The sequence below is a fragment of the Manihot esculenta genome, chromosome 8, assembly GCF_001659605.2.
Source record: "Manihot esculenta cultivar AM560-2 chromosome 8, M.esculenta_v8, whole genome shotgun sequence".
Lineage (NCBI taxonomy): Eukaryota > Viridiplantae > Streptophyta > Magnoliopsida > Malpighiales > Euphorbiaceae > Manihot > Manihot esculenta.
This window is the reverse complement of record NC_035168.2, coordinates 37208671-37234079: the sequence shown is the minus strand read 5'-3', so window position 1 is coordinate 37234079 and position 25409 is coordinate 37208671. Positions and strand designations below refer to the sequence as shown.

General features: G+C 34.8%; 3 protein-coding genes across 3 annotated transcripts; all 3 read right to left on the bottom strand.

The window, feature by feature from the left end:
• Positions 1-1149: 1149 nt before the first annotated feature.
• LOC110621672 (pathogenesis-related protein PR-4) lies at positions 1150-2138 on the bottom strand. Its single transcript, XM_021765948.2, has 2 exons — positions 1535-2138; positions 1150-1438 (listed from the first exon to the last, which is right to left on the bottom strand). The coding sequence occupies exons 1-2, from the start codon at positions 1940-1942 to the stop codon at positions 1265-1267; spliced, it is 582 nt and encodes a 193-aa protein (XP_021621640.1). The 5' UTR covers positions 1943-2138; the 3' UTR covers positions 1150-1264.
• Positions 2139-2882: 744 nt separating this feature from the next.
• Positions 2883-3608, bottom strand: LOC110621328 (pathogenesis-related protein PR-4). The gene is made up of 2 exons (XM_021765570.2): positions 3312-3608; positions 2883-3182 (listed from the first exon to the last, which is right to left on the bottom strand). Exons 1-2 carry the CDS (start codon positions 3573-3575, stop codon positions 3012-3014), a joined length of 435 nt encoding a protein of 144 aa, XP_021621262.1. The 5' UTR covers positions 3576-3608; the 3' UTR covers positions 2883-3011.
• Positions 3609-10148: 6540 nt separating this feature from the next.
• On the bottom strand, positions 10149-11067 carry LOC110620535 (pro-hevein). Its single transcript, XM_021764317.2, has 2 exons — positions 10601-11067; positions 10149-10516 (listed from the first exon to the last, which is right to left on the bottom strand). Exons 1-2 carry the CDS (start codon positions 11021-11023, stop codon positions 10313-10315), a joined length of 627 nt encoding a protein of 208 aa, XP_021620009.1. The 5' UTR covers positions 11024-11067; the 3' UTR covers positions 10149-10312.
• Between the last annotated feature and the right edge of the window lie 14342 nt (positions 11068-25409).

Genomic DNA, 25409 nt, shown 5'->3' with positions numbered 1-25409 from the left:
ATCTCAAACGGCAAGCTGAGATGCTGATAGTGCGCTCTCTGAGGATACTCCTTTAGCTACTAGCTGACCACCTTTCACTGGATTGAGGGAAAGGGTTGGACCGGAGACCAAGCGATCCTTCACTTGCAAATCCAAAAGAAATCGCAACAACCAAAGAAGAAAAAAAGCAAAGGCAAGTCCTCTACAAAAGCAGGAAAGAACAAAAAATATGTATAATTCCACTAAATGAAGAGAGGATACAATCTACTATCGGATGAAGAAAGGTCTCCGTCCACCTAGAAGAGGCAGAGGAAGACCTTCAGGAAATAACTCTTAAAGAAAAAAGATAAACCCTCAAAAGAAAACCAGATGACCTCTCTACATGAGAGAGGCCTTTCCAACACTTATAAAATTAAAATCAATAAATTATTAAAACCAAATATAAGTTCCCATAACTTTAATATAAATTTCCACTATCTTCAAAATATTTTTACAATTTTTTCTTGAAAATCAAAAAATGGAAAACTTGAAAATTTGGAAAATAATACGACATAAAAGTATACTTTACAACTGAAACGTCTAAGCCTCTCGTAAGCACATCAATCACTAATATTAGTTAAAATGAATAATAATTCTAAATTTATAATTTATACTAAATTATAAATAAAATTTGAATTTAATATTAGTTGTGATTCTTTCCTATTCAATATTATATTCTAGTCAATTAATCAATTTTACCTATTATTAATTTATTAACTCACAGTTGATTAAAGCATCACTAATAATCTTATATATAATTTTAAATGTTGATTTCTTGCAAAAATTTTTATATTATTTAAATATTCTTAGAAGAATGACTCTATATATTTATAATTTTGTTATTTCTGATAAATTGTCATTCTTTGTGCTCGATCGGGATAGGATTGATAATTAAATTATGAGATCATTTAAAAATTTTGCCTTTAAGCTCATTACCGTGAAACTCTATGTGTTTAGAGTACCAGACAATCTAGATCCATTTAAGGATTGCCCTGGTGTTTGGTGTTTGATTGAGAAGCAATTGCAAGAAAATTTCTGAGTCAACAGAGACAAGACATGATTTTCATAAAACTAAACTGTATTACTTTGAAAAAGATGATTCAATAACAGGCTCAATGGCTGTTGAGCCATTACTAAACCACTTTATATTCACTACATGCTGAAATTTCATACAAGCAGAAAGATTCCCTTCATCTTTATTTAGCAGAAGATGATGAGGGACTCATTGATGTGGTGATCATCTTCTTCAGTGAGCAGTACAGTTTACAAACTCGTAGTTCACCATAAGGAAGCCTTGAGCGTTGCCTTTTCCGTTAGTATCAAGTTGCTTGAAAGCGGCAGCGTCCATGTCGAGGCCTCCATTGCTGCACTTATCAACAATTCTCACTGTTGCTTGAGCTCCAGTTTCAGCATTTGTCACCTATGTACGTACAGGCAAATCAAATTTAAATTGATCCCCATTAATTACGTTTTGTAATTAAGAGCAATTAATTAATTAACTAAACCTCTTACGTACCTTTAAGCACTGGCCGCAAGCATCTTTCCCTTGAGGACCAACTGGTCCACCGAAGGCAGTCCATGCGTGTTTACTCCGCCATTCCAGTGGCTTATCGCTATCCCAGGTTGAGCAGAAGGCATTTGCAGCATTCAAGTTCCATGCATTCTGTTCAGAATTGTAGGAACGAGAAGTGGCTTTCACATTAGATGCACTAATACTCTCACTAAGATCATCGCTGCTCGGTCTGCAGTTGCTTTGACATCCAGCGCCACAGTACTCAGCAGTTGTTCCACAGTAGCCCCATCGGCTACAGCACATCCTGCCAGGACACTTCCTGTTGCCGGCTTGCCTGCCACACTGTGCTTGTGCAGCGGCAGAGGCCACTAGACACAGAAGGAGCATCACACCTAGAGACAACCTCGCCATTTTTTTCTCTTCTCTATGTGTTTTGATTCTGAGTTTGTGCAAAGCAGCCTTCAGGTGCTGGGAATTTATAGTGGAGCATCACTGCTATAAAGCTAAAGATATATGTCATGATAATGTCACCATTACATGTGTCGGTGATCGCAGGCAGTTTTGCGATGAGCTGTGAGACAGGTGCCTGCCGGGAACCACAAGGGAAGATGGCACTGTAGCGGTCAAATGGGGCAACTGCACATATGCACTTTTCCTTATCCTCTATGTTAACGCTATAATTTCCTGCTAATTAAGAGATTAAATTATGAAATTATCTCATAAACCAAAGCATTTGCAGCTAGCCGAGAGCATCAGCAATAATTTTCTTGCATGTGCATTGCAACTCTATGCTAATTAAGAGATTAAAGTGCTTTCTCTTTCGTTTTAAACTTATTTTATAACAAATATTTAAACTTATTTTTATATGAATATTTATATTTTATTTATTTTATTATTTGATTAAATGAAGAGTTAAATAATTAACCAATGAAGAAAAAGTTTTAATTTTTCAATGTAACTAATGCTTATTATTAATTTTTTTTATATACCATTTTATTAGATTCGTACTGAATAAGTGATGATCATTGGTTTTGTGACGTATGAGATGGAAATATTTTCCGTCTTACAAAGAAGAGGAGTTCAAAATGAACTGTCCAAGTAATTAAATATGTGAAATATTTTCCGGAAAATAAGTTGGATATTTATTAGCGGTCTAAATTTATCAATAATATCAAAAGTTATAAATAAGTTGGATATTTATATTTTAAAAAAAATATAAAATAATATCAAAGTTTATCAGTTAAATTATAAAAAAAAATAATTGTTAAAATAAATTAACGCTTTACCAATAAATCTAAAATATGGATGATTGAATTACTGACTAGCTATTATAGATAATAATTCGCATATATTTTCATAATAGATTAATAACCATCTTTATTATCACTCAAGAACTTGAGATTACAATCAGCAAGCTTTCTTATTCAGGAAATTCAAGATTCATTTGCTTTTTCTACGTATAATATATGTAGTAGTTAATTCAATCACCACAATCCACAAACTGGTAGTTCACAATAAGGTGGCCTCGAGCAATGCCTTGTCCGTTGCTGTCTATCTGTCGGAAAACACCTTCTTCCAAGTCCAAACCTCCATTGCTGCACTGATCAACAATTCTCACTGTCACTCTATCTCCTGTTCCAGTATTAGTCACCTGAACACATCATGTGCAAACAAAAATATTTTAGCAAATTATAAACTAAATGATCAAATGTAAATAAACACTCATAATCCCCGTTTCAAACAAAAAATCAAATGTAAATAAATGCTGATAAATTCTTACACTTAAGCACTTGCCACAAGCAGCTTGTCCTTGAGGTCCGGCGGGTCCACAGAAGGCCGTCCACCCATACTTCCGGCGCCACTCGAGAGGCTTGCTTGCGTCCCACGTTGCGCAGAAGGCACTCACAGCAGTCAAGTCCCAGTTATTTTGTTGAGGATTGTAGACATGATAGGTTGCTCTGACATTGGAAGCACTTTGAGAATTGGCTTTAGCAATGAAGAAGACCAGCAAAGCCATGCACAAGCTTGCAATTACCTTCCCCATGATTATGTGTTTTGTGGAGAATAATAATGCAAGAATGGTTTCATTTATAGGAAATTTTCAGCTGGAAGCTTGGAAAAGTATCGCAATTATATTCAACTAAGACTGAAGACCTTGAATATCAAGAGTCAAATCAAATGATCTGGATTTTATCGAGAATCAGGAAAACAAGTAAGAGTTCTTTGCATAGTTTCTGGCTTGATTGATGCAATTGTGTTTGATCAGTAGAACACGGCATTGAGCTTGAACGAGCTACTAGAAAGATAGATTTGGGTTATCTCCATTTGTAATGATATTTTATTACAGGTCGCCATTTTTGAAAAATCCAATCCATTATTCAACATTCAAAACTAAAACTTAGAAATTTATAACAGATATTAATCATTTACGTTTTCAAGCAATGGTTATCATTATTTTAATAAATTATCTCAAAGGGTAAAAAAAAAAAACAAAATGGGTTCCTACAATTTCTTTTTTTCTCCGACCATAATTTAATAAATTTATTAATATTTTTTATATTTTTATCAAATGATGCGGAACCCCAGCCTATTAGAGACTGAAACGACACATACCCTAATAAAAAGAACTTAATTCAGAAAATAATTCCCCAATCTAAAACACCCTTAATTAACATGCAATTAAGAACACTTATAATGGATTGATTTTAAGAGCAGCAAGAATAAGAAACATACAAGTTAGTATCAAACCTTATTCGTGATGCAATGTCAAGAACCAAGATCTCTCTTAAGCTCTCAAAGAAGAATCGCATAAAACAATTGTATTGAATAATTGATAATCTGTGTCTACAATAGAAAAAAAGATGCTTTATATAGCCTAAATTAAGACCCATGATCTTTGCCACTTCCCACAACTATGCATGGACCCATGATCTTTGCCACTTCCCACAACTATGCATGGACCTATGATCTATGCCACTATCCACTACTAGATAACTACCCACTACTGTTTAACTACCCACTACCAAATAACTACCCACTACTGGTTAACTACCAACTACTAAATGACTACCCACTATAAATACAAAATTTGAATTGTCAATAAGGACACATTTGGCCTAATTGACTTGGAATGGCTAGATTGTTTTTCAACTTCAAAATGAACTTGCAAAACTTCCACATATTCCTTCATGAATCCTTGAAGTGCTTCCTTCAACTTCTTGGATCTCAGCCTTGTAATTGGTCCTTGAGGCAATGCTAGCTCATCATTTTTTGTGTTGTTGGTCGTGCTTACATCATCCCCTCCCTCTTGAAAAGGATTCGTCTTCGAATCTGTACCAAAATCAAAAGGAGACAAATCAGAAACATTAAAGGTAGCACTTACACCAAACTCACCTGGCAGATCAATTATGTATGCATTGTCATTGATCCGTTTCAGCACTTGATATGGTCCATCCCCTCGTGCATCGAGTTTTGATTTCCTTTGAGTTGGAAACCTTTCCTTTCGCATATGGATCCAAACCCAATCACCTGGTTTGAATACAACTTTCTTGCGACCCTTATTGGCCTGTTTCTCATATATGCTGTTACGCTTCTCAATATGCTCATGCGCTTTCACGTGTATTGATTTAACCATTTCAGCCTTCGCTTTTCCATCTAAATTAGACAACTCGTTTAAAGGTAAAGGCATTAAATCTAGTACAGTTAATGGATTAAAACCATACACAACCTCAAAAGGTGAATAACTAGTAGAAGAATGGACTGCTCGATTATAAGCAAATTCAACATATGGCAAACATTCTTCCCAAGTTTTCAAGTTCCTACCCACAATAGCACGAAGCATAGTTCCTAAAGTCCTATTAACAACTTCAGTTTGGCCATCTGTTTGTGGATGACAAGTAGTAGAAAATAAAAGTTTAGTACCCAATTTCCCCCACAAAACACGCCAGAAATGACTAAGGAACTTAGAATCTCTATCAGAAACAATAGTCCTAGGTATACCATGCAAACGGACTACTTCCCTGAAAAATAAATCAGCTATGTTCGTTGCATCATCAGTTTTATGACATGGAATAAAATGTGCCATCTTGCTAAAGCGATCTACAATAACAAACACTGAATCTCTACCTCTTTTTGTCCTAGGTAAACCTATCACAAAATCCATAGATATATCAGTCCAAGGTTCAGTAGGTACAGGCAAAGGAGTATACAACCCATGTGACAAGGACTTAGATTTAGCCTGTTTACATGCAAAGCATTGAGCACAAATTTTCTCTACATATTTTCGCATGTTAGGCCAATAAAAGTGTTCATTCAACATGTCTAATGTGGTCATCCATGTTTCGGCTATAAATCAATATATCATCAAAATACACAACCACAAACTAACCTAGGTAATCACGCAAAACATGGTTCATCAATCTCATAAATGTGCTAGGTGCATTAGATAAGCCAAAAGGCATGACTAACCATTCATATAAACCATATTTTGTCTTAAAGGCAGTTTTCCACTCATCACCTAACTTCATCATAATTTGATGATAACCGCATTTCAAATCAATTTTTGTAAAGAAAATAGCACCACATAATTCTTCAAGCATATCATCTAATCTAGGAATAGGATGGCGATACTTTACAGTGATTTTGTTGATCGCACGACAATCAACACACATGCGCATTGTTCCATCTTTCTTTAAAACCAACAAAACAGGTACTGCGCATGGACTAAGGCTCTCCCTGATATGTCCCTTAGCTAGCAACTCATCAACTTGCTTTTGCAATTCCTTCGTCTCCTCAGGATTGCTACGGTAAGCTGGACGGTTTGGAATCTGAGCTCCAGGAACAAAATCGATTTGATGTTCTATTCCCCTAATGGGTGGCAACCCAAATGGCACCTCCTCATGAAATACATCCGCAAACTCCTGCAATAACTTAGAAAAAGAATTAGGCAATTCAACAGTAGGGTTAGTCTCAATCATAAAATTGGAACTAAAACGCAATATAATCAAAGCTCTCTTCCCTAAGTATGCTTTCTTCAGCTCTCTCTCTTTACAATAAAAGGAAGACTTGCTGAATTCTTCACTCTTCTCACTCAGCTCTCCTTTTACCTCCACACTCACTAACGTTTTCTCTCCTGCACATCTCTCATTTTTATCCTTTCCCGTGCAGTCACTCTCCTTTGGGCCATTCAAAACTTTCATTTTACTGCTGGCCTCTTTTCCCTCATTCTTTTTACTTGTCTCACCTCCCTTACCCAATTTAGCAGATTGTTGTAATTTCACTTGATCTGCATATACATCTTTAAGAGATAATGGTACAAGTATATGTTTTACACCGAGGAACGTAAAAGAAAACCTATTACTATACCCATCATGAATGACATGCCTATCAAATTGCCATGGTCTACCTAACAAAATATGTCCAGCCTGCATGGGTACAATATCACAACTAACCTCATCTACATATTTGCCAATAGAAAATGACACTTTATATTGCTTGGTTACCTTTGCCTCGCCGCTATCATTCAACCACTGAAGTCTGTAAGGATTAGGGTGTTTAATAGTTTCTAGTCCTAATTTATCAACTAAAATAGTACTAGCACAATTAACTTGACTACCCGAATCTATTATCATGCTACAGACTTTACCACCAACCAAACAACGAGTGTGAAAGATATTTTCACGCTGTTCAAGTCCCTCTTCTTTAATAGAAATATTTAAAGTACGCAATATCACTAAGGACTCTCCTTGAATAGGATACTCTTCTATCTCTACATCAGAACAATCTTCTAAAGGTGGTACTTCATCAAAATGAGAATCACTTTCGGAGACTATCTCATCTCCCCTCACTATCATAGCACGTTTATTAGCACACTCATTGGCATAATGTCCACGCCCTTTACATTTAAAGCACTGAATATCTCTAGTTCTATTTGATTTAGGGGCTGATTCATTTTTACCATGAGAGTTGGATGTTTCTTTGGAAGGTAACATGCCTTTTTGAGTTGAAGACTTTTCAAACCTTTTAGGATCAGGCTTGGTGTTCCATTTGGAACCCCATTTGCTGTTGGAGTTTTGAGCAGCCCTGTTGCTCCCCCATCTATTTCGACCTCTTTGTCTTTCCACCTTAATTGCAATGTTCACCAAGTCTTCCAAATCAACATATGGTTGCAAATCAACCACATCAGCAATCTCCTTGTTAAGACCACCAAAGAAACGAGCCATAGTCTGGTCTTCCTCCTCCACTATGTTTGCTTTGATCAGAAGCAACTCCATCTCCTTATAATACTCATCAACAGATTTTGATCCTTGGATTAGTCTTTGCAACTGATGATGGAGATCTCTATGGTAATAAGTAGGCACATATTTCTTCCTCATTATTCGCTTCATCTCATCCCAACTAGCAATGGGTAACTCTCCATTCCTTCTCCTAGATTTCACAAGCTCATCCCACCATATTAGTGCATAATCTGAAAACTCAAGGGCAGCAAGTTTTACCTTTTTATCATCGGAATAGTTTTGACAGTTAAAAACCATCTCCACTTTACGCTCCCACTCTAAATAGGCATCAACATCAGCCTTACCATTGAAGCTTGGAATCTTCATCTTTATGGAGTTCATACTGTTATCTACATATGGTACACGATCATTGAACCTTCTGGCTCGGACAGGGGCTGATTGTGCCTCATTTTCCTCTTCATAGGATGGATCGTGTGTATCATCATCCCTCTGAATGGACTTGCCCTTTGAAGATCTAAGGTTGTCCTCCAGGTGATCCATTCTCGAATTTAGCTTCTGAAAGCTATCCATGAAAGCTTTATATATATCTTTAAGATCAAATGTAGGGTCAGAAGTATCACCAGTATTATGCCCAGACATTATAGAAAAAACCAATTCTCTCAACTCACGTGTTTAATTTTCAAGCACTCACTTGGTATCTCAAAAGTGCACTTCAGAATAAAGACTCAATAAGCCAAGCTTGTATGATTCAAATAATAATGAAAGCAAGGAAAGACCTAAGAAGAAAAGATAGGAAACAACACTAGATGAAAACTGACCAAAATGAACAAATAGATTCATTTAGCACACAAAAGTTAAATTTCGTGTACTAAGTGTGATTAGATGTTCAACAATCTGCAATTTGTCAAACTAAATGTAAGGAACCAACAGACAGAAAGACACCAAATTGACAAACTAAGAATCAAAAATTGACAAGACGGATGTGCTTAACACGAAGTTTTCCCTAAGCATGCAATCCTAGGTTAACTGATATTAATATTGACTCAACAAAATTAATTCAAAGCAAGCAAACAAAATAGACACTTAAAACAGCAAGTATTAAGTACAACTGTTTTGTGAAAATACTACCCAAATTTGTCCTAAACCTACCCCAAACATGTATTTCGAATTCCAAGCCCATAAATATGTTCAAGGTATATGAAATATGATTTATATCAGTAGATATCAATCAGAATGAAGTTTGAACAAATGAACCAAAGTGGCAGAAATTCTTTTTTTTTTCTTCTTGTTTTGATTTTTTTTTTTATATGAACAGAAGTAAAACACTGTAAATACTATTCTAAGAGTATTAGAATAACAACATATGAATTAGGGCAGAAAGCATAAACCAAATCACTAAAGATAGTAATTCAGCCTAAACAAGAATTTAGGGTAAAATTTGATTTGAACAACAACCAAACAATGTATTCGGCTCTAATAGGTATCCCAAACCAGATTTCCAAAGTGATAGTTAAGAAATTATTACTAAGCCTAGTTTTGATACCAATTGATGCGGAACCCCAGCCTATTAGAGACTGAAATGACACATACCCTAGTAAAAAGAACTTAATTCAGAAAATAATTTCCCAATCTAAAGCACCCTTAATTAACATGCAATTAAGAACACTTATAATGGATTGATTTTAAGAGCAGCAAAAATAAGAAACATACAAGTTAGTATCAAACCTTATTTGTGATGCAATGTCAAGAACCAAGATCTCTCTTAAGTTCTCAAAGAAGAATCGCATAAAGCAATTGTATTGAATAATTGATAATCTGTGTCTACAATAGAAAAAAAGATGCTTTATATAGCCTAAATTAAGACCCATGATCTTTGCCACTTTCCACTACTATACATGGACCCATGATCTTTGCCACTTCCCACAACTATGCATGGACCCATGATCTTTGCCACTATCCACTACTAGATAACTACCCACTACCAAATAACTACCCACTACTGGTTAACTACCAACTACTAAATGACTACCCACTATAAATACAAAATTTGAATTGTCAATAAGGACACATTTGGTCTAATTGACTTGGAATGGCTAGATTGTTTTTCAACTTCAAAATGAACTTGCAAAGCTTCCATATATTCCTTCATGAATCCTTGAAGTGCTTCCTTCAACTTCTTGGATCTCAGCCTTGTAATTGGTCCTTGAGGTAATGCTAACTCATCATTTTTGGTATTATTGGTCGTGTTTACATCATCAAATAATAGAAAACAGCTTAATTTTGAATATTGTTTTCCATTGTCAGTATTGCATATAGAAGTTAATTTAATAAAAAAAAGAAATTATTAAATACAAGCATTATAAAATGATTTCACCATAATGTAGGGAAAATTTCTGGATTCATAGGACAGCCAAGCCACACGTTATTACAATAAGTAGCCAATTAATTAAGCGTTAATTGGCCTTGTTGCTTCCTATGCTAAAGAAGCTTAATTATTTTAGATGATTTTAACAGACATCCACTCCATTACATTATCATTTAATTTCTAATTATCCATAACGGAGAACAGAGGGTTCAAGGAATTTCCACAATCAACAAATTGGTAGTCAACTATAAGATGACCTTGTTGGTATCCTACCCCATCTGTGTCCAGTTTCAGGAAAACATTCACGTCCAAATCCAGCCCTCCATTACTGCACTGATCCACAATCCTCGCTATCGTTTGAGCTTTAGTCCTTGTATTTGTCACCTACATATGTGTATAATACAGTTAATTAATTACATCCATATTCACATTGATATTCTTAGTTAAGTTGTTTTTTAAGAGTCTTACTCTCAAGCACTTCCCGCAAGAAGGCCGGCCGTGTGCTCCGACGGGACCGCAGAAGGCAGTCCACCCGTACTTGCTCCGCCATGAATAGGGTTTGTTAGCATCCCATGTAGAGCAATATGCACTTACAGCATTCAAGTCCCATCCATGGTTCTGTGGATTATATAAATGATACGTCGCACGCACGTTGCGAGCAATTTGACCACCGCCACCGCCACCGCCACCGCCTCCGCCTCCGCCTTTGCAATTGCTTTGGCAGCCATCGGAACAGAATTCGTCAGTAGTGCCACACCACCCATAACGGCTACAACACAGATTATTAGGGCAAAGCTGGCCACCTGCTTGACTACCACATTGCTCGGCAATTGCACCACCTGTTAAACATAATAAAAGAAACATACATATATTACTCTTGACTGTTTCCATTTCTTTAAAATTCTTGATTTTCTGGTATGGAGATGACAATGACGATGAGCTAAACTCAGTTGGCGTTATTTATATTTAGCAAATGGGACATAGAGCTAAAGTGAGTTGATCTTTGCAAGTACGCTAATGCCATAACGTATTAAAGAAGATTAGGACAAGGAGAAAGTGAAAGTGGACTGAATGATGAGACTAGAAAGTAACTGTTCACGGTGGAAAGATTCCAAGGGATGATGTGAGGCGGCTAAATGTCCTTGGGTTGAGTCGTCCTTCGGAGATGACACGATTCTTGAGGTGCCTAAATTTTATCTTTTTAAAAATATTAATTAAATTGAAATTAAAAGTAATTAAATTCAAAATATTCAATCAATGTCAGTTATAACTGAATTCATCCAAATAAAACTATATTTTATATAATTAATTAGATAAAAATATATAATAAGAGTAATTTTTATTTATAATTTAATAAAATAACAATTATAAATATAATATTAACAACATTATAAATAATATTTTATTAATAAAATTATAATTAAATATATTAATTAAAAAACTTTGTTTATTTCGGTTAGTCTGGTAATTAAACCAAAGTTAATTAATAATAATAAAAAAATCAAATATTTTATAAATTATTTATTTATTTAATTCAATTATTTGATTATAACAGAATAATATACACTGAACGAAAAAGAATATAAAGCCGATCCACATTTATTTTATTTTAGACGTGAATTTCCTTAGCCATTAAGCATTTGTGATTTCACATCTGGCAACGGGTAGGGTACCCGCGAAATTCAGGATATCCAAATCCGAACCCGATTATATTTACAAAATCCGAACCCGTCTCAAATCCGTTTAATATTTTATTTTTACTATCCGAATCCGTCCCAAACCCGTTTAACAATACCCGCACAATACCCGAACCCGATTTTTTTAATTCAATTCATGAGAAAAACTGCCAAATAAACTACACCTAACAGTTGCACAACCCAGCAGACCCAGCAGTGTGTTCAATAACAAGAACCAGCAACTCAGCAACCCAGCAAATAATGATTTATAATCATATAATCAGATTAATTCCATAAATTCTAAAAATCAACAGTATTACATTAATCAAATAGCAAATAATTAGATTTTTTAACAGTATCTAAATAATTAGATAAATAGTTCCTAAATTCTAAAAATCTTTAATAGCAACTAAAAATTTTTCAAGAACATACACACAAAAGATCTTGATTATCAAAAAATTTAATTGTAAACCTGAAGAGAGTTCCAGGAGATGTCGCCGACGCCGATTGAGGAGGGGAAGGGTTGTCTCTAGCATCAGTGAAGTGGAGGAGAGAAGCGTCAATTGAAAAGAGTAGATGTCACCGACTGGAGAGAGAGAAGGAGATATCGCCGATGCCGACCGGGGAGAGGGAAGAGTTGTCTCCAACTGGGAAGTCGGAGATGTCGCCGCTGGAGAGAGAAGGAGATATCGCTGACTGGGGAGAGAAAGGAGACGTCGCCGGTGCCGACTGGGCTGCCGGCAGTCGTTAGTGAAGTGGGGGAGAGGCGTGACTGAGAACTATGGGAAGGGAAGCGAGGGAGAGAGGCGCCGACGAAGAGAGGAAAGCAGAGTAAAATGAAAAAAGGAATTAGGGATTAGGGTTATTTCACTTAGTTTTGTTAATATAGCTAATCGGGTTCGGGTAACGGGTATCCGAGCACCTATTCCCGAACCCTACCCGAATCCGAGACGGGTAGCATTTTTCAAATCCGAACCCGCCCAAATCCGTTTTGTAAAAACTCAAATCCGTCTTAATAGGGTTTGGGCGGATCGGATACCCGCAAAAACCCGCCCGACTGACATCCCTATTCACATCCAATTGAATATTCTAAACCTTTATTGATACAGAAGATTTTAATTTTAAATATTTATAGTAAGATATTGTTCTTATTTATAAAATATTTCCACAATGGACTAAGAAATATAGTTTATACTGTATTCAATTATTATTAAATTTATTTTTTTAATTAATAATTTTTTACTTTAATATATTAAATTAAGATATTATAAATATTTTTTTATTTTATGTTCAGTGTATTTACTAGAAATACAACATAACAAGTGAAAATATTGTAATTGAAAAAAAAATATAGATAATAAAATAAAATGAGAAAAATAAAAAATAAGAAAAAAACAAATAGATAATAAGAGAAAATGATAAAAAAATTAAAAAAAAAGGAAAATAAGAGAAGAAAGAAAATTATAGAGAAAAAAAATTGGGAGAAGATGGACGAAAAGTCAAAAAAGAAAAAAGATAAAATAAAATAAGAGAAAAAAGTTAATGCAATAATAGAAAATGATAAGAAATAAAAGAAAATAAAATAAAGTAAATAAAGTAAAGAAAAAGGATAAAACGGATAATAATAAAAAAGAAGGTAATATTGGTAGGTATATATATATATATAGCAAACTTTTCGATCTATGATATTTATAAATTGTAGAATTACTAATTTCAAAATTTATTGATAATTTATAAGTAAGAAAAAAAATTGTTAGTAAATTACAAATATATTTAAATCCATCATAAAATACACAAAATTTTTTAGTTAAAAGTTAACAATAAAATAATAGGTAATCCAATAAATATTTCTAGTGATTTATCATCAAAAGTCAATTAATTATTTTTAGTTTGGAATGTTTAAATATTTTTATGAGTTCACTCAACTTTCATATTAAATACATTAATTTCAAAAGATAATTTAAAATAATATTTAATATAATTCAGTATAAAAATATTAAAAATAATAAATTATTTTTTTAATTGTTTTTTTAATTTTAAGTATAATGCTAATCCATCACTTTTCTTAAATTATATTGATACTTAGAATGAATTTAAAAAAACTTAATGAGATATAGATTAGATATTTAATTATCTAATCTAATTTAGTTAAGTGTTGTTGTCCCTTGAGGCAACCCAAGAGGGGGGGTGAATTGGGTTTATAAAAAATTTAATGGCTAAGACAAGAAATTAGAAGAGAGTAGGGAAGAGAAAAATCAACACAATGATTTATAGAGGTTCAGCTATCCAAGCCTACGTCCTCTCCTCAAGGTCCACTTGAGAGTTCAACTCCACTATCAAATCTTCTTCGGGTGAAGATCAAAACCCTTACAATCTTAGAGCAAGCCTTTGCTCTTTACAAATCTCCTTTTTCACTCAAGAGCAATTCTTTGCTCAATGCCACACTCACAACAACAGAATCTCTCAATCAACCTTTGCTCACTCAGAGAAACCAACCAATTACAACTCAAAACAAGCTTTCAAGAAATCAATGCTTTGGCTCAAGGTTTTGAGAGAGAGAGAATAAAAATGCTGTAATCTCAATAAATATTTGCTTAGATGGTTGTTGTAACCTCACAACAACAAAAACAAGTTGTATTTATAGTTCATTCATAAATATGGCCGTTGGGGGTGCATTAAATGCAAATAGAGCCGTTTATGTTCAGAAATAACCGTTATACCGTGCCCAGAAAACCTCAGGTTCGGCGGCCTAAGCTTAGAGTTCGGCGGCCGAACCATTTGGGGCGAAGAAACTATTCCTTTAAAACTGAACTTTCGGCGGCCTAAACTCAATGTTCGGCGGCCGAACATGGTGGACTTTCGTTTCTGTTCCTCACTTTCGGAAGCCAAACTTTAGGCTTCGGAGGCAGACCCAAAACACACTTTCGGCGGCCGAAGGTTAAATGTTCGGCGGCCGAAGGTGTGGGACTTTCGTCTCTGTCCCTCACTTTCGGAAGCCGAAGGTTACACTTAGGGGGCTGGTTGAAAAACCCACCTTCGGCGGCCGAAAGTCAATGTTCGGCGGCCGAACATAGGGGACTTTCGTTTCTGTCCCTGACTTTCGGAAGCCGAAAAATGACTTTAGGGGGGCAAAAAAATAATTCTTTAAATCTTTGAAAAATCATAACTTAGGCTGTAAAAATCCTTTTTTCAAACCGTTTGAACTTTTGCAACCTATATTTTTAGATCTTTCATTTTGATGAAAAATAATTTCAAAATCACTTCTTTTGGAAAATTTCATTTTGGTCCCTGAAAGTCAAGTACTTTTTTAAAAAGTGGCCATATCTAAAAGAACTTTTAGAAATGAAAGAACCCTTGAGCCATCACAATCAATTACTTGAAATTCACAATGAATAGAATTTAACAAGGCATAAACAAAAATAATTTCTTATCCCTTTCTTGTGGTATGCTTCCATAATTGGCACTTTTCACTTTTGTGATTGAAGCAATTTCATTTATTTCAATAGGGAACCTGCAAGCTCAAAACAAACACCTTTGAAGATAATTAGTAGCACACCAATTGTTTATTAATCATCAAAACAAGGATTAGGACATTTAGGTCCAACAATCTCCCCCTTTTTGATGATGACAAACAATTGGTAAACATTAGAATAATAATCATAAGTGTAGTGTGTGTATTTTAAAAATTTCTCCCCCTTAATGTGCTCCCCCTGTCAAAAATAATTTATGCCATATTTAAAATGAGAGAAGGCACATAAGGGAGGTTTTGACTCAATGCAATGAGATGCAATGGATCCTATATGAATGAATGAGTGCTAACAAGGAATGCATCTCAAATGAATACACACAATATTCACAATCCAAGAGAGAGAAAAAAATATATAATCAAAAGAGTCAAACAAAAAATCAAGGTAATAACCAAATATAGCCAATATCCATAAAATCATCAAATATGTACATAAAAAAAATACCATCCATTCTCCCCCTTTTGACATCATCAAAAACAAAAAATATCACAATATCAAACGGGAAAGAACAAAAGCAACTACATAAACAACAAAATATATCACTGAGGAGGCTGAGGAGGTGGCACTCCAGATGACTGCTGAAGGAAGTGTAAAATCTGACTCTGCTGCTCGATCAGGGTCTGCTGCTGGTCTGTAAGTCGTGCTAACTGCTGCTCCATCTGAGTCTGGCGATCAGATATCTGAGTCTGGCGATCAGACATCTGAGCAACCTGCAACTCCAGACGACCCATGGCATCGTACAGATCAGATGCAGTCCGAGAAGATGTACCCTGCTCGGTGGACCGCCCGGTACTAGTATCGCCTCTGGGAGCTCGCTCTGTCTCAAGATCAGCAGGAGAAGCATCATCTGACTCCTCATCAGAACCATCATGTGTCTGTGCTGCTGCATGTGCTGCTCTGCGAGCTGCAAAATCTCTCCTAGAATTATAAAATTCATTGCCTCTCCTAGTCAAACCCATGTGGTGGAGGGTAGCCTCAGTATAGGGAGTGTACTCACTAGACAAAGGTAAGGCCGACTCGGTACCTGGGTCAACACCTAGGGCTCGGAGAAGAAGAGTAAGATGACGACCAAAGGGGAGACAGCCTCGACTCAGCCTAAGGGAGTCTGCTATAGAGTGAATCATAATATGTGGCAGGTTAAGGGCTCGACCCTCTAGCAGACAAGACACTACAAACATGTCAGAGTAGGAGAGTGCAGTCCTATGACCCGATCTAGGGAGAATCTCATAGGTGACTATGTGGTGAACAACTTTGGGGAGAGTGTTGAGGTCACAGGCCTTAAGCCTAGAGGGCTCCTCACGATCTACGTCTCCTGAAATGACCCTAGTCTGGTGAAGGGAAGAGACCTCACCAGTAATCCACTTATGAGTGGTGGATACAACAGCCCCAGAGTTGGGGATACCTAGGTGACGAGCAATGATGTCAGGAGTGAGGTAAACCCTCTGACCATTTACAAAACTGACTAGGTGAGGGGGAGTGTGACGGGTAAAGGTGTGAAGGTTAGCATAGAACTCCCTAACAATTCTAGGATGGGTGTCTGCTGGAGTGATAAGAAGGTGGTCCCATCCCTGAACAATGAAGGGCTGTAGGAAACCCTGAGTGTGAAAAAGCTGAACACTATTATCATGGATTGTTCTCCCAGGATGAACAAACCTGAGAGAAAAAGGCTCAAAAGCTGGATCCTGCTCTCTAACTACAGGGAACTCAAAGGGTGGTGAGGCAGGACGGTCTGGGGAGGAAGACCTAGGAGCTCTACTGGATTGACCTCTAAAATATGGGTGCCTACGGGCTGTGGATTTTCTACCCATTCTAAAACACAGCAGCTAAAGAGGCAATGAAAGAAACAACCAGAAAATAAAATACCAACCCATAAGCAATTCATTATCACATAAGTCAATCCATAAACCACAGTAACAGCCAACCAATAAGCATCACAGTCTTATATATAAAACTTGATATATAAATACCCAGCTAATCAAGATAACACAGCTAATCACAACAACCCAGCTAATCAGTTACTGCACCAAGCCCATATTCAGAGCCAAGGTCATGTTCAAAACCAGAGAAAAATTCTGATGCTCCATTGTTTGCAAAAACATAAACAAGTATCTAAGACAAAACCAACCAACTCAATCCAGCTATCAAAATGCATTATAAAGAGAGCAAAAAGAAATATTATATGTATATATATGTATATATACCCAGCTAACAGAGAGCAGTGCACAAAAAAAAATAGACAGAGTATATGTATATAACCAGCTAATTGTTGTTCAGCTAACAAAACAGAGAAAGAATAGGCAGTTTTTACATATACCTAGCTATCAATCACATAACCCAGCTAACCAGTTATTGCATCATGCACATATTCAAAAAACAGAGCCAAAAAAAAAATCAGCGGATTTTACATATGCCCATATCAACAAAAGCTCATCAATCAAATAACCCGGCTATCAACAATGCCAACAAATACACAACCCTAGAAATATAAGAAACTAAACACAAGATAAATCATTAAAAAAGGAAAACCCATAAAAAATAGAGAGAGAAAACAGAAAACTTACGCAAATGAAAAATCTCGAAATGGGTTATTTTTGGAGAAAAGAAGGTGTTTTTGTGAGTTTAGGAGAAGAAAAAGAGAGAAAAAGGAGATTTTTGGGCAAAAATGGCTTGGATCAGGCGATTTTCGAAGAGGAAGATGAAGAGAGCTTCGGGAGAGAGAGAGAGCTTCGACGAGAGGGAAGAGCGCGCGAGGAAGATGATGAGCTGTCGCGGGGGTTTTTAAGGGACGCGCAGTTTCGGCGGCCGAACTAATCTTCGGCGGCCGAACCTGGGCAATTTTAGGAGGCCGAATATAAACTTCGGCGGCCGAACTTTATAATGTTCGGCGGCCGAATAAAATGTTAGGCGGCCGAAAAGAAAGAAAAGAAAACAAAAAAAGTTCCCGCTTTTCATATTGCCCTTGAAATTGAAGGTTAGGGGGCCGAAAGTGCCTCCGAACCTGGAATTTTTGGGCTTCCCCTCCCCCTTTGTGTTTTAAAATAACAAACAATTTTGACAAGCTTTCAAAAAGATACACAAAAAAAAAATACACTCAACAACTACCATCTAGCATTCCCAATTCCCTTTTAATGAAGTTAAATCTTTCTTCATTCAAAGGTTTAGTGAAAATATCAGCAAGTTGGTTGTTTGTATCCACAAACTCAAGAACAACATCACCATTTAACACATGATCACGAATGAAATGATGTCTAATGTCAATATGCTTAGTTCTAGAATGTTGAATGGGGTTCTTGGTTAGATTGATTGCACTTGTATTATCACATTTAATAGGAATGTGATCAAGAGATACTTCAAAATCTCTTAATTGTTGTTTAATCCAAAGGATTTGACTACAACAAAGACCCGCCGCCACATATTCGGCTTCGGCGGTTGATAGTGCAACCGAATTTTGTTTCTTGCTACACCAAGAAACAAGAGATTGTCCTAGAAGTTGACAAGTACCCGAGGTACTCTTCCTATCAAGAATGCTTCCGGCAAAGTCGGCATCCGAGTAGGAACATAAAGTAAAGGATGAACTTCTAGGATACCATAACCCCAAATGCAATGAGCCATGTAAATATCTAAGAATGCGTTTAACGGCATGCAAATGAGACTCTTTAGGACATGATTGAAAACGTGCACATAAACATACGGAAAACATGATATCCGGTCTAGATGCGGTGAGATATAAAAGGCTTCCGATCATACCTCTATAGAGCTTTTCATCAATAGGCTTACCCTTTTCATTTTGAACTTTCTTTGTAAAACTTTTAAAAGCATCAAAACAATCATCCTTATGAGCAAGGAACACAACCCAAGTATACCTAGAGTAGTCATCAACTATAACAAACCCATAATGCATGCCACCAAGACTAGCTACTCTAGTTGGACCAAATAAATCCATATGCAAGAGTTGCAAAGGTCTAGAAGAGATTACCTTATTAATAGCTTTAAAAGAACTCTTAACTTGCTTACCCATTTGACATGCATCACATACTTTGTCCTTTTCATATTTGATCTTTGGAAGACCATCAACTAGCTCATCTTTGCTCAAATTTTTGAGGAGATCCATGCTAGCATGAGAAAGCCTTCTATGCCAAATCCAAGAGTTATCACTAATAGACACAAAGCACTTCATATCTTGGTTAGTCATAGCTTGTAAGTCAATAAGATAAATATTCTCAACTCTTTCACCAACAAACAATATTTTGTTATCCGACATTCTAGACACAAAACATGATTTTGGCTCAAAGATAACTCTACAACCTTTATCACATAATTGACTCACACTTAACAAATTATGCTTCAAACCATCAACTAATAGAACTTTATCAAGAATAGGAGAGTTTTCCTTACCGACTTTACCTATACCAACAATTTTACCTTTTCCATTGTCTCCAAAGGTTACTTGTCCACTTCCATCTTTCTTTTCAAGAGAGATGAAGTGATTTGAGTTTCCGGTCATGTGTCTTGAACATCCACTATCTAGATACCATTTGCTTTCAATTTTTGAGGATTTCAAGCACACCTAAAAGAAAGAATTCAAACACTTTTAGGTACCCAAATGTACTTGGGTCCTTGGGGGTTAGTCATTCCACTATCCAATTTCCATATGCTACCATATCCAAGATGCAATTTTCTAATAGAGCACTTATAGTTGGTGTGACCAAACTTGCCACAATAGTGACAATGACCATTGAACCTTCTTACTCTAGGTCCATAGGTGAGTGAGTGTGTTTGAGTTCTCATGTGGCCATTTCTCCTTTGCTTATTAAAAGCATGTGAGCAAGAGATATGATTAGAGTGGTGATTTTGTGAACTAGAAGTGTGTGTTCTATAATGATCATTTCTCTTATATGCAAATTGCCTAGGTGTGTGTCTTATATGAGTGTTGTAACTAGTGGATTGGTGTACATGTGCATTCCTTGTAGGTGCATTCCTCATAGACATATTGCTACTAGAAACTTTAGGCACATTTCCATTTGAGCTAGAAACCTTAGGTTCATGTGAGTTGGTAGCTTTAACAAAAACGGTTTTAGAAAAATTTGCTTGAGTTGATTTGTCATAGCCAAGGCCATACTTGATGCTAGGAGACCTTTGAGAGTCTAAAATCTCATCAAGTTTGTCCTTGCCTTTTAAAAATTTTGAAAGAGAATTTTTCAACTCAAGGATTTCATTTTTCAAATTTTTATTTTCTAGTGAGAGCTCATCTAAGGATTTTTGTAAAGAATCATTTGAGGGTAAAAGTTCCTTAGGTGAGTTCTCACTTTCCTTTTTAAAGCTAGCTAACTCACATTTCAAAATTTTATTTTTCCTATGACTCTTTTCAAGCTCATCATTCATCAATTTTAAAGCACCTACAAGTTCATCATATGAAAACTCAACATCATCATCATTTAAAGTAAAGTCATCAAGAGTAGTTACCTCATCGGAGCTTTCCTCTAGAGCCATGAAGCACATGTTGGCAATTTCATCACCAACCTCCTCTTCTTCGGAATCACTTGACTCATCCCATGTTGCTTTGAAGGCCTTCTTCTTGAACTTCTTGATAGGCTTCTTCAACTTGGGACAATCCACTTTGTAGTGACCCGGCTTATTACATTCATAGCAAATGACTACTTCCTTTTTGCTTGATTCACCCTTTTCCTTTCTAAAATTCTTCCTTGGGATGAACCTTTTATTTTGGAGAAGCAACTTCCTTATTCTCCTAGTTACCAAGGCCAATTCTTCCTCACTTATTTCTTCTTCTTCCTCACTAGTATCTTCGGAGGCTACCCTTAGAGCAATGTTCTTTTTCATCTTGCTAGGTTCCTCCACTTGCTCTCTCTTTAGAGTCATCTCATAGTCAATGAGATTCCCCAAGAGTTCATCCAATTGCACTTTGGTCAAGTCTTTGGCATCCTTTAAGGAAGTTACTTTTGGTAGCCATTCTTTAGGTAGACATCTTAGGATTTTCTTCACCAACTCTTCATTTGTGAATGTCTTCCCAAGAGATTTCATCCCTCCAATGATCTCAATGAACCTATCATACATTTGGCTAATAGTTTCATCGGATTTCATCTTGAACAACTCATATTGATAGATGAGGGATTCCATCTTGTTTTCCTTGACTTGATTGGTACCTTCATGAGTGACAACCAAAGCATCCCAAATTTCCTTGGCGGTGGACTTCATGCATACTTTGTTGTACTCACTTCTACTAAGAGCACAAAACAAGATGTGAATGGCTTTGTCATTGAGGGCTACCCTTCTCTTCTCTAGCTCACTCCATTCACTCTTAGGTTTTTGCTCTTGGTTTCCATCAATGAATCTTGTGGGAAAGAAAGGCCCATTCTCTACAATGTCCCACAAATCAACTCCTTCCGATTTAAGGAAATAATACATTCTATTTTTCCAATATAGAAAGTCATTTCCATCAAAGAAAGGTGGTCTCACAACCGATTGACCTTCTTGAGAATTGAGGGCTGCCATTTGATCTTTACTCCAAGATAATTATATCTTCAAGAAAGGGAGACTAAGCTCTGATACCACTTGTTGTCCCTTGAGGCAACCCAAGAGGGGGGGTGAATTGGGTTTATAAAAAATTTAATGGCTAAGACAAGAAATTAGAAGAGAGTAGGGAAGAGAAAAATCAACACAATGATTTATAGAGGTTCAGCTATCCAAGCCTACGTCCTCTCCTCAAGGTCCACTTGAGAGTTCAACTCCACTATCAAATCTTCTTCGGGTGAAGATCAAAACCCTTACAATCTTAGAGCAAGCCTTTGCTCTTTACAAATCTCCTTTTTCACTCAAGAGCAATTCTTTGCTCAATGCCACACTCACAACAACAGAATCTCTCAATCAACCTTTGCTCACTCAGAGAAACCAACCAATTACAACTCAAAACAAGCTTTCAAGAAATCAATGCTTTGGCTCAAGGTTTTGAGAGAGAGAGAATAAAAATGCTGTAATCTCAATAAATATTTGCTTAGATGGTTGTTGTAACCTCACAACAACAAAAACAAGTTGTATTTATAGTTCATTCATAAATATGGCCGTTGGGGGTGCATTAAATGCAAATAGAGCCGTTTATGTTCAGAAATAACCGTTATACCGTGCCCAGAAAACCTCAGGTTCGGCGGCCTAAGCTTAGAGTTCGGCGGCCGAACCATTTGGGGCGAAGAAACTATTCCTTTAAAACTGAACTTTCGGCGGCCTAAACTCAATGTTCGGCGGCCGAACATGGTGGACTTTCGTTTCTGTTCCTCACTTTCGGAAGCCAAACTTTAGGCTTCGGAGGCAGACCCAAAACACACTTTCGGCGGCCGAAGGTTAAATGTTCGGCGGCCGAAGGTGTGGGACTTTCGTCTCTGTCCCTCACTTTCGGAAGCCGAAGGTTACACTTAGGGGGCTGGTTGAAAAACCCACCTTCGGCGGCCGAAAGTCAATGTTCGGCGGCCGAACATAGGGGACTTTCGTTTCTGTCCCTGACTTTCGGAAGCCGAAAAATGACTTTAGGGGGGCAAAAAAATAATTCTTTAAATCTTTGAAAAATCATAACTTAGGCTGTAAAAATCCTTTTTTCAAACCGTTTGAACTTTTGCAACCTATATTTTTAGATCTTTCATTTTGATGAAAAATAATTTCAAAATCACTTCTTTTGGAAAATTTCATTTTGGTCCCTGAAAGTCAAGTACTTTTTTAAAAAGTGGCCATATCTAAAAGAACTTTTAGAAATGAAAGAACCCTTGAGCCATCACAATCAATTACTTGAAATTCACAATGAATAGAATTTAACAAGGCATAAACAAAAATAATTTCTTATCCCTTTCTTGTGGTATGCTTCCATAATTGGCACTTTTCACTTTTGTGATTGAAGCAATTTCATTTATTTCAATAGGGAACCTGCAAGCTCAAAACAAACACCTTTGAAGATAATTAGTAGCACACCAATTGTTTATTAATCATCAAAACAAGGATTAGGACATTTAGGTCCAACAAGTGTGATTAACCTTCATTTCCTAAAAAAAATTATTAATAAAATTAATAATTATAAAAAAATTATACACTTTTAATTTTATTATAATTTTATTCTAAAATTTTAAATTATTATTAATTTTATTTTAAAATTTGCTAATATCTCGTGTAGTATTGACATAGCAATTTTATTAATTTTTAACGATAAATAATGTTAAATATAATTGAAATAACTTTAAAATTTAAATTTTAATTGAAAAAAAAATATAAAATGCAATAGTAACAAAGTAAAAAACTTACCATTAACTCTGTTATTCAATAACATTGAAAATTAATTTGTTCTATTAACCCATTTGAAGTGGGCCTTTCCAATTGGGCTGACTGGTGGAGCGGAAGGCTCAGGCCTAAAGTGAGCAAACAAACTTCGGTTTCATTAATTAATTTACATGATATTTAAGGATTTTACTTTTGGAATAGAAATGAAATTTAGTTATTTATTTAATTTTAATTAAATTTGAGATTCTAATGCCCCCTTGTCCTTAGATCTCAAATAGCTAATTTTTTTTTACACGAATGAAGCACTAAAGACGAATATAAAATTATATAACAAAAATATATATTTTTTATTATAATAGTGAATATTTCAAATATATATATATAAAATTCCAACTCAATAATTCATCACTTTTTTTTATTTTTAAAGATATAAAAAAATTATACTCACCGACTTAATCAATAATAAATACATCTGAATAAATTTAAGAGATTTCATATTATACTATCTTAATTTTTATTTTTTATTTTTTTTAAAAAAAAATATATATATATATATATAAAAGAAGACTAATCAAATAATCTTGTAATTGGTTAATTAAGTAGCTAGAATTTTAAAACTTTTTTATCTTCCTTTTATTTAATCAGACCATATTCTATTTTTAATATTTATTAATTGTGAAAATTTTATATTCAAATAAATTTTAATATATTAAATAATATATAATTGTAAAATAAATAATATAAAATATTATAAAAATAATTATCTTAATTATAATATTTATTTTTATATAATAAAAATATGTATATACATGAAAAATTACACTTTATTAATGATCATATTTCTAACTCTTATATATTAAATAAAATAAATAAATAATATAAAATAAACTTTCGTTCATCATTTATATATGAACAGTAATAACAGTTAAACATAATTTACTTAACGTATTAGCATCATTTATTAATTATAAATTATCAATAATAATTATCAGTGATATTAATATTTAAATTAAATATTTTCTAATTAATTTGATTTCAATTCATGATAAATTCTATTTTTAAAACATAGTCTAATTATGTTGATGCAGATTTAAGCCTTAATTTAGGGTTAGGTCACAATAATTAAACTATCTGAGATAAATTATAATTTAAAATGTTATAAACAAAACGTTGAGTACCTAAAGAATTTCAAAACCCAATATTTTTCATTTTATTTGTAATTTATCTCTGTGTCCCTTTTCTTTTTTTTTTTTCTTGAAATTTCTATAGGGCTCTTGCAGCTTTAGGTACCATATTGAATAGAAATTTCTCTTTTTCTTTTTTCTTTTTTCCTTTCACATTAATTGTTCATTTTATTTTTATGTATCTTTTCTTTTATTTGAAAGGCCAATTTATCTATTTATATTCTACGATGTTATATCGTTGGGTCTGTGCTCGTAAGCTTTATTATCTTAAGAGGAATCCCATTTAACCTTTTGAAAAAAAAAAAAAAAAACGAATTCTTTAAAAAAATTATTGGTAATTAAGGTTGAGTTTTTTTGTAAAAAATTAATTTAAATGAATTTTTATAAAATTATTTTTAATTTTATTTTTTAAAATTAAAATTTTATAAATTAAAAAAAAAATAAAATTTCTCATTTCAAATCAGAAAAATGAAAAATGATAGAGAAGAAATAATGAATTAAATTGAATTTCTATAAATATTTTATTGTAAATAAAGAAATTAAGATTTGGATTAATTTTCATAGATAAGACTATGGATTCATTTTTCAAATATTTAATTTAAAAAGTCCTTAAAAT

Coding starts and splice junctions, on each gene's coding strand:
- LOC110621328 (XM_021765570.2), bottom strand. CDS start 3,575: ATGGGGAAGGTAATTGCAAGCTTGTGCATGGCTTTGCTGGTCTTCTTC. Junction 3,183..3,311: donor CTTGTGGCAAGTGCTTAAGT/GTAAGAATTTAT, acceptor TGATGTGTTCAG/GTGACTAATACTGGAACAGG.
- LOC110621672 (XM_021765948.2), bottom strand. CDS start 1,942: ATGGCGAGGTTGTCTCTAGGTGTGATGCTCCTTCTGTGTCTAGTGGCC. Junction 1,439..1,534: donor CTTGCGGCCAGTGCTTAAAG/GTACGTAAGAGG, acceptor GTACGTACATAG/GTGACAAATGCTGAAACTGG.
- LOC110620535 (XM_021764317.2), bottom strand. CDS start 11,023: ATGGAAACAGTCAAGAGTAATATATGTATGTTTCTTTTATTATGTTTA. Junction 10,517..10,600: donor CTTGCGGGAAGTGCTTGAGA/GTAAGACTCTTA, acceptor ACACATATGTAG/GTGACAAATACAAGGACTAA.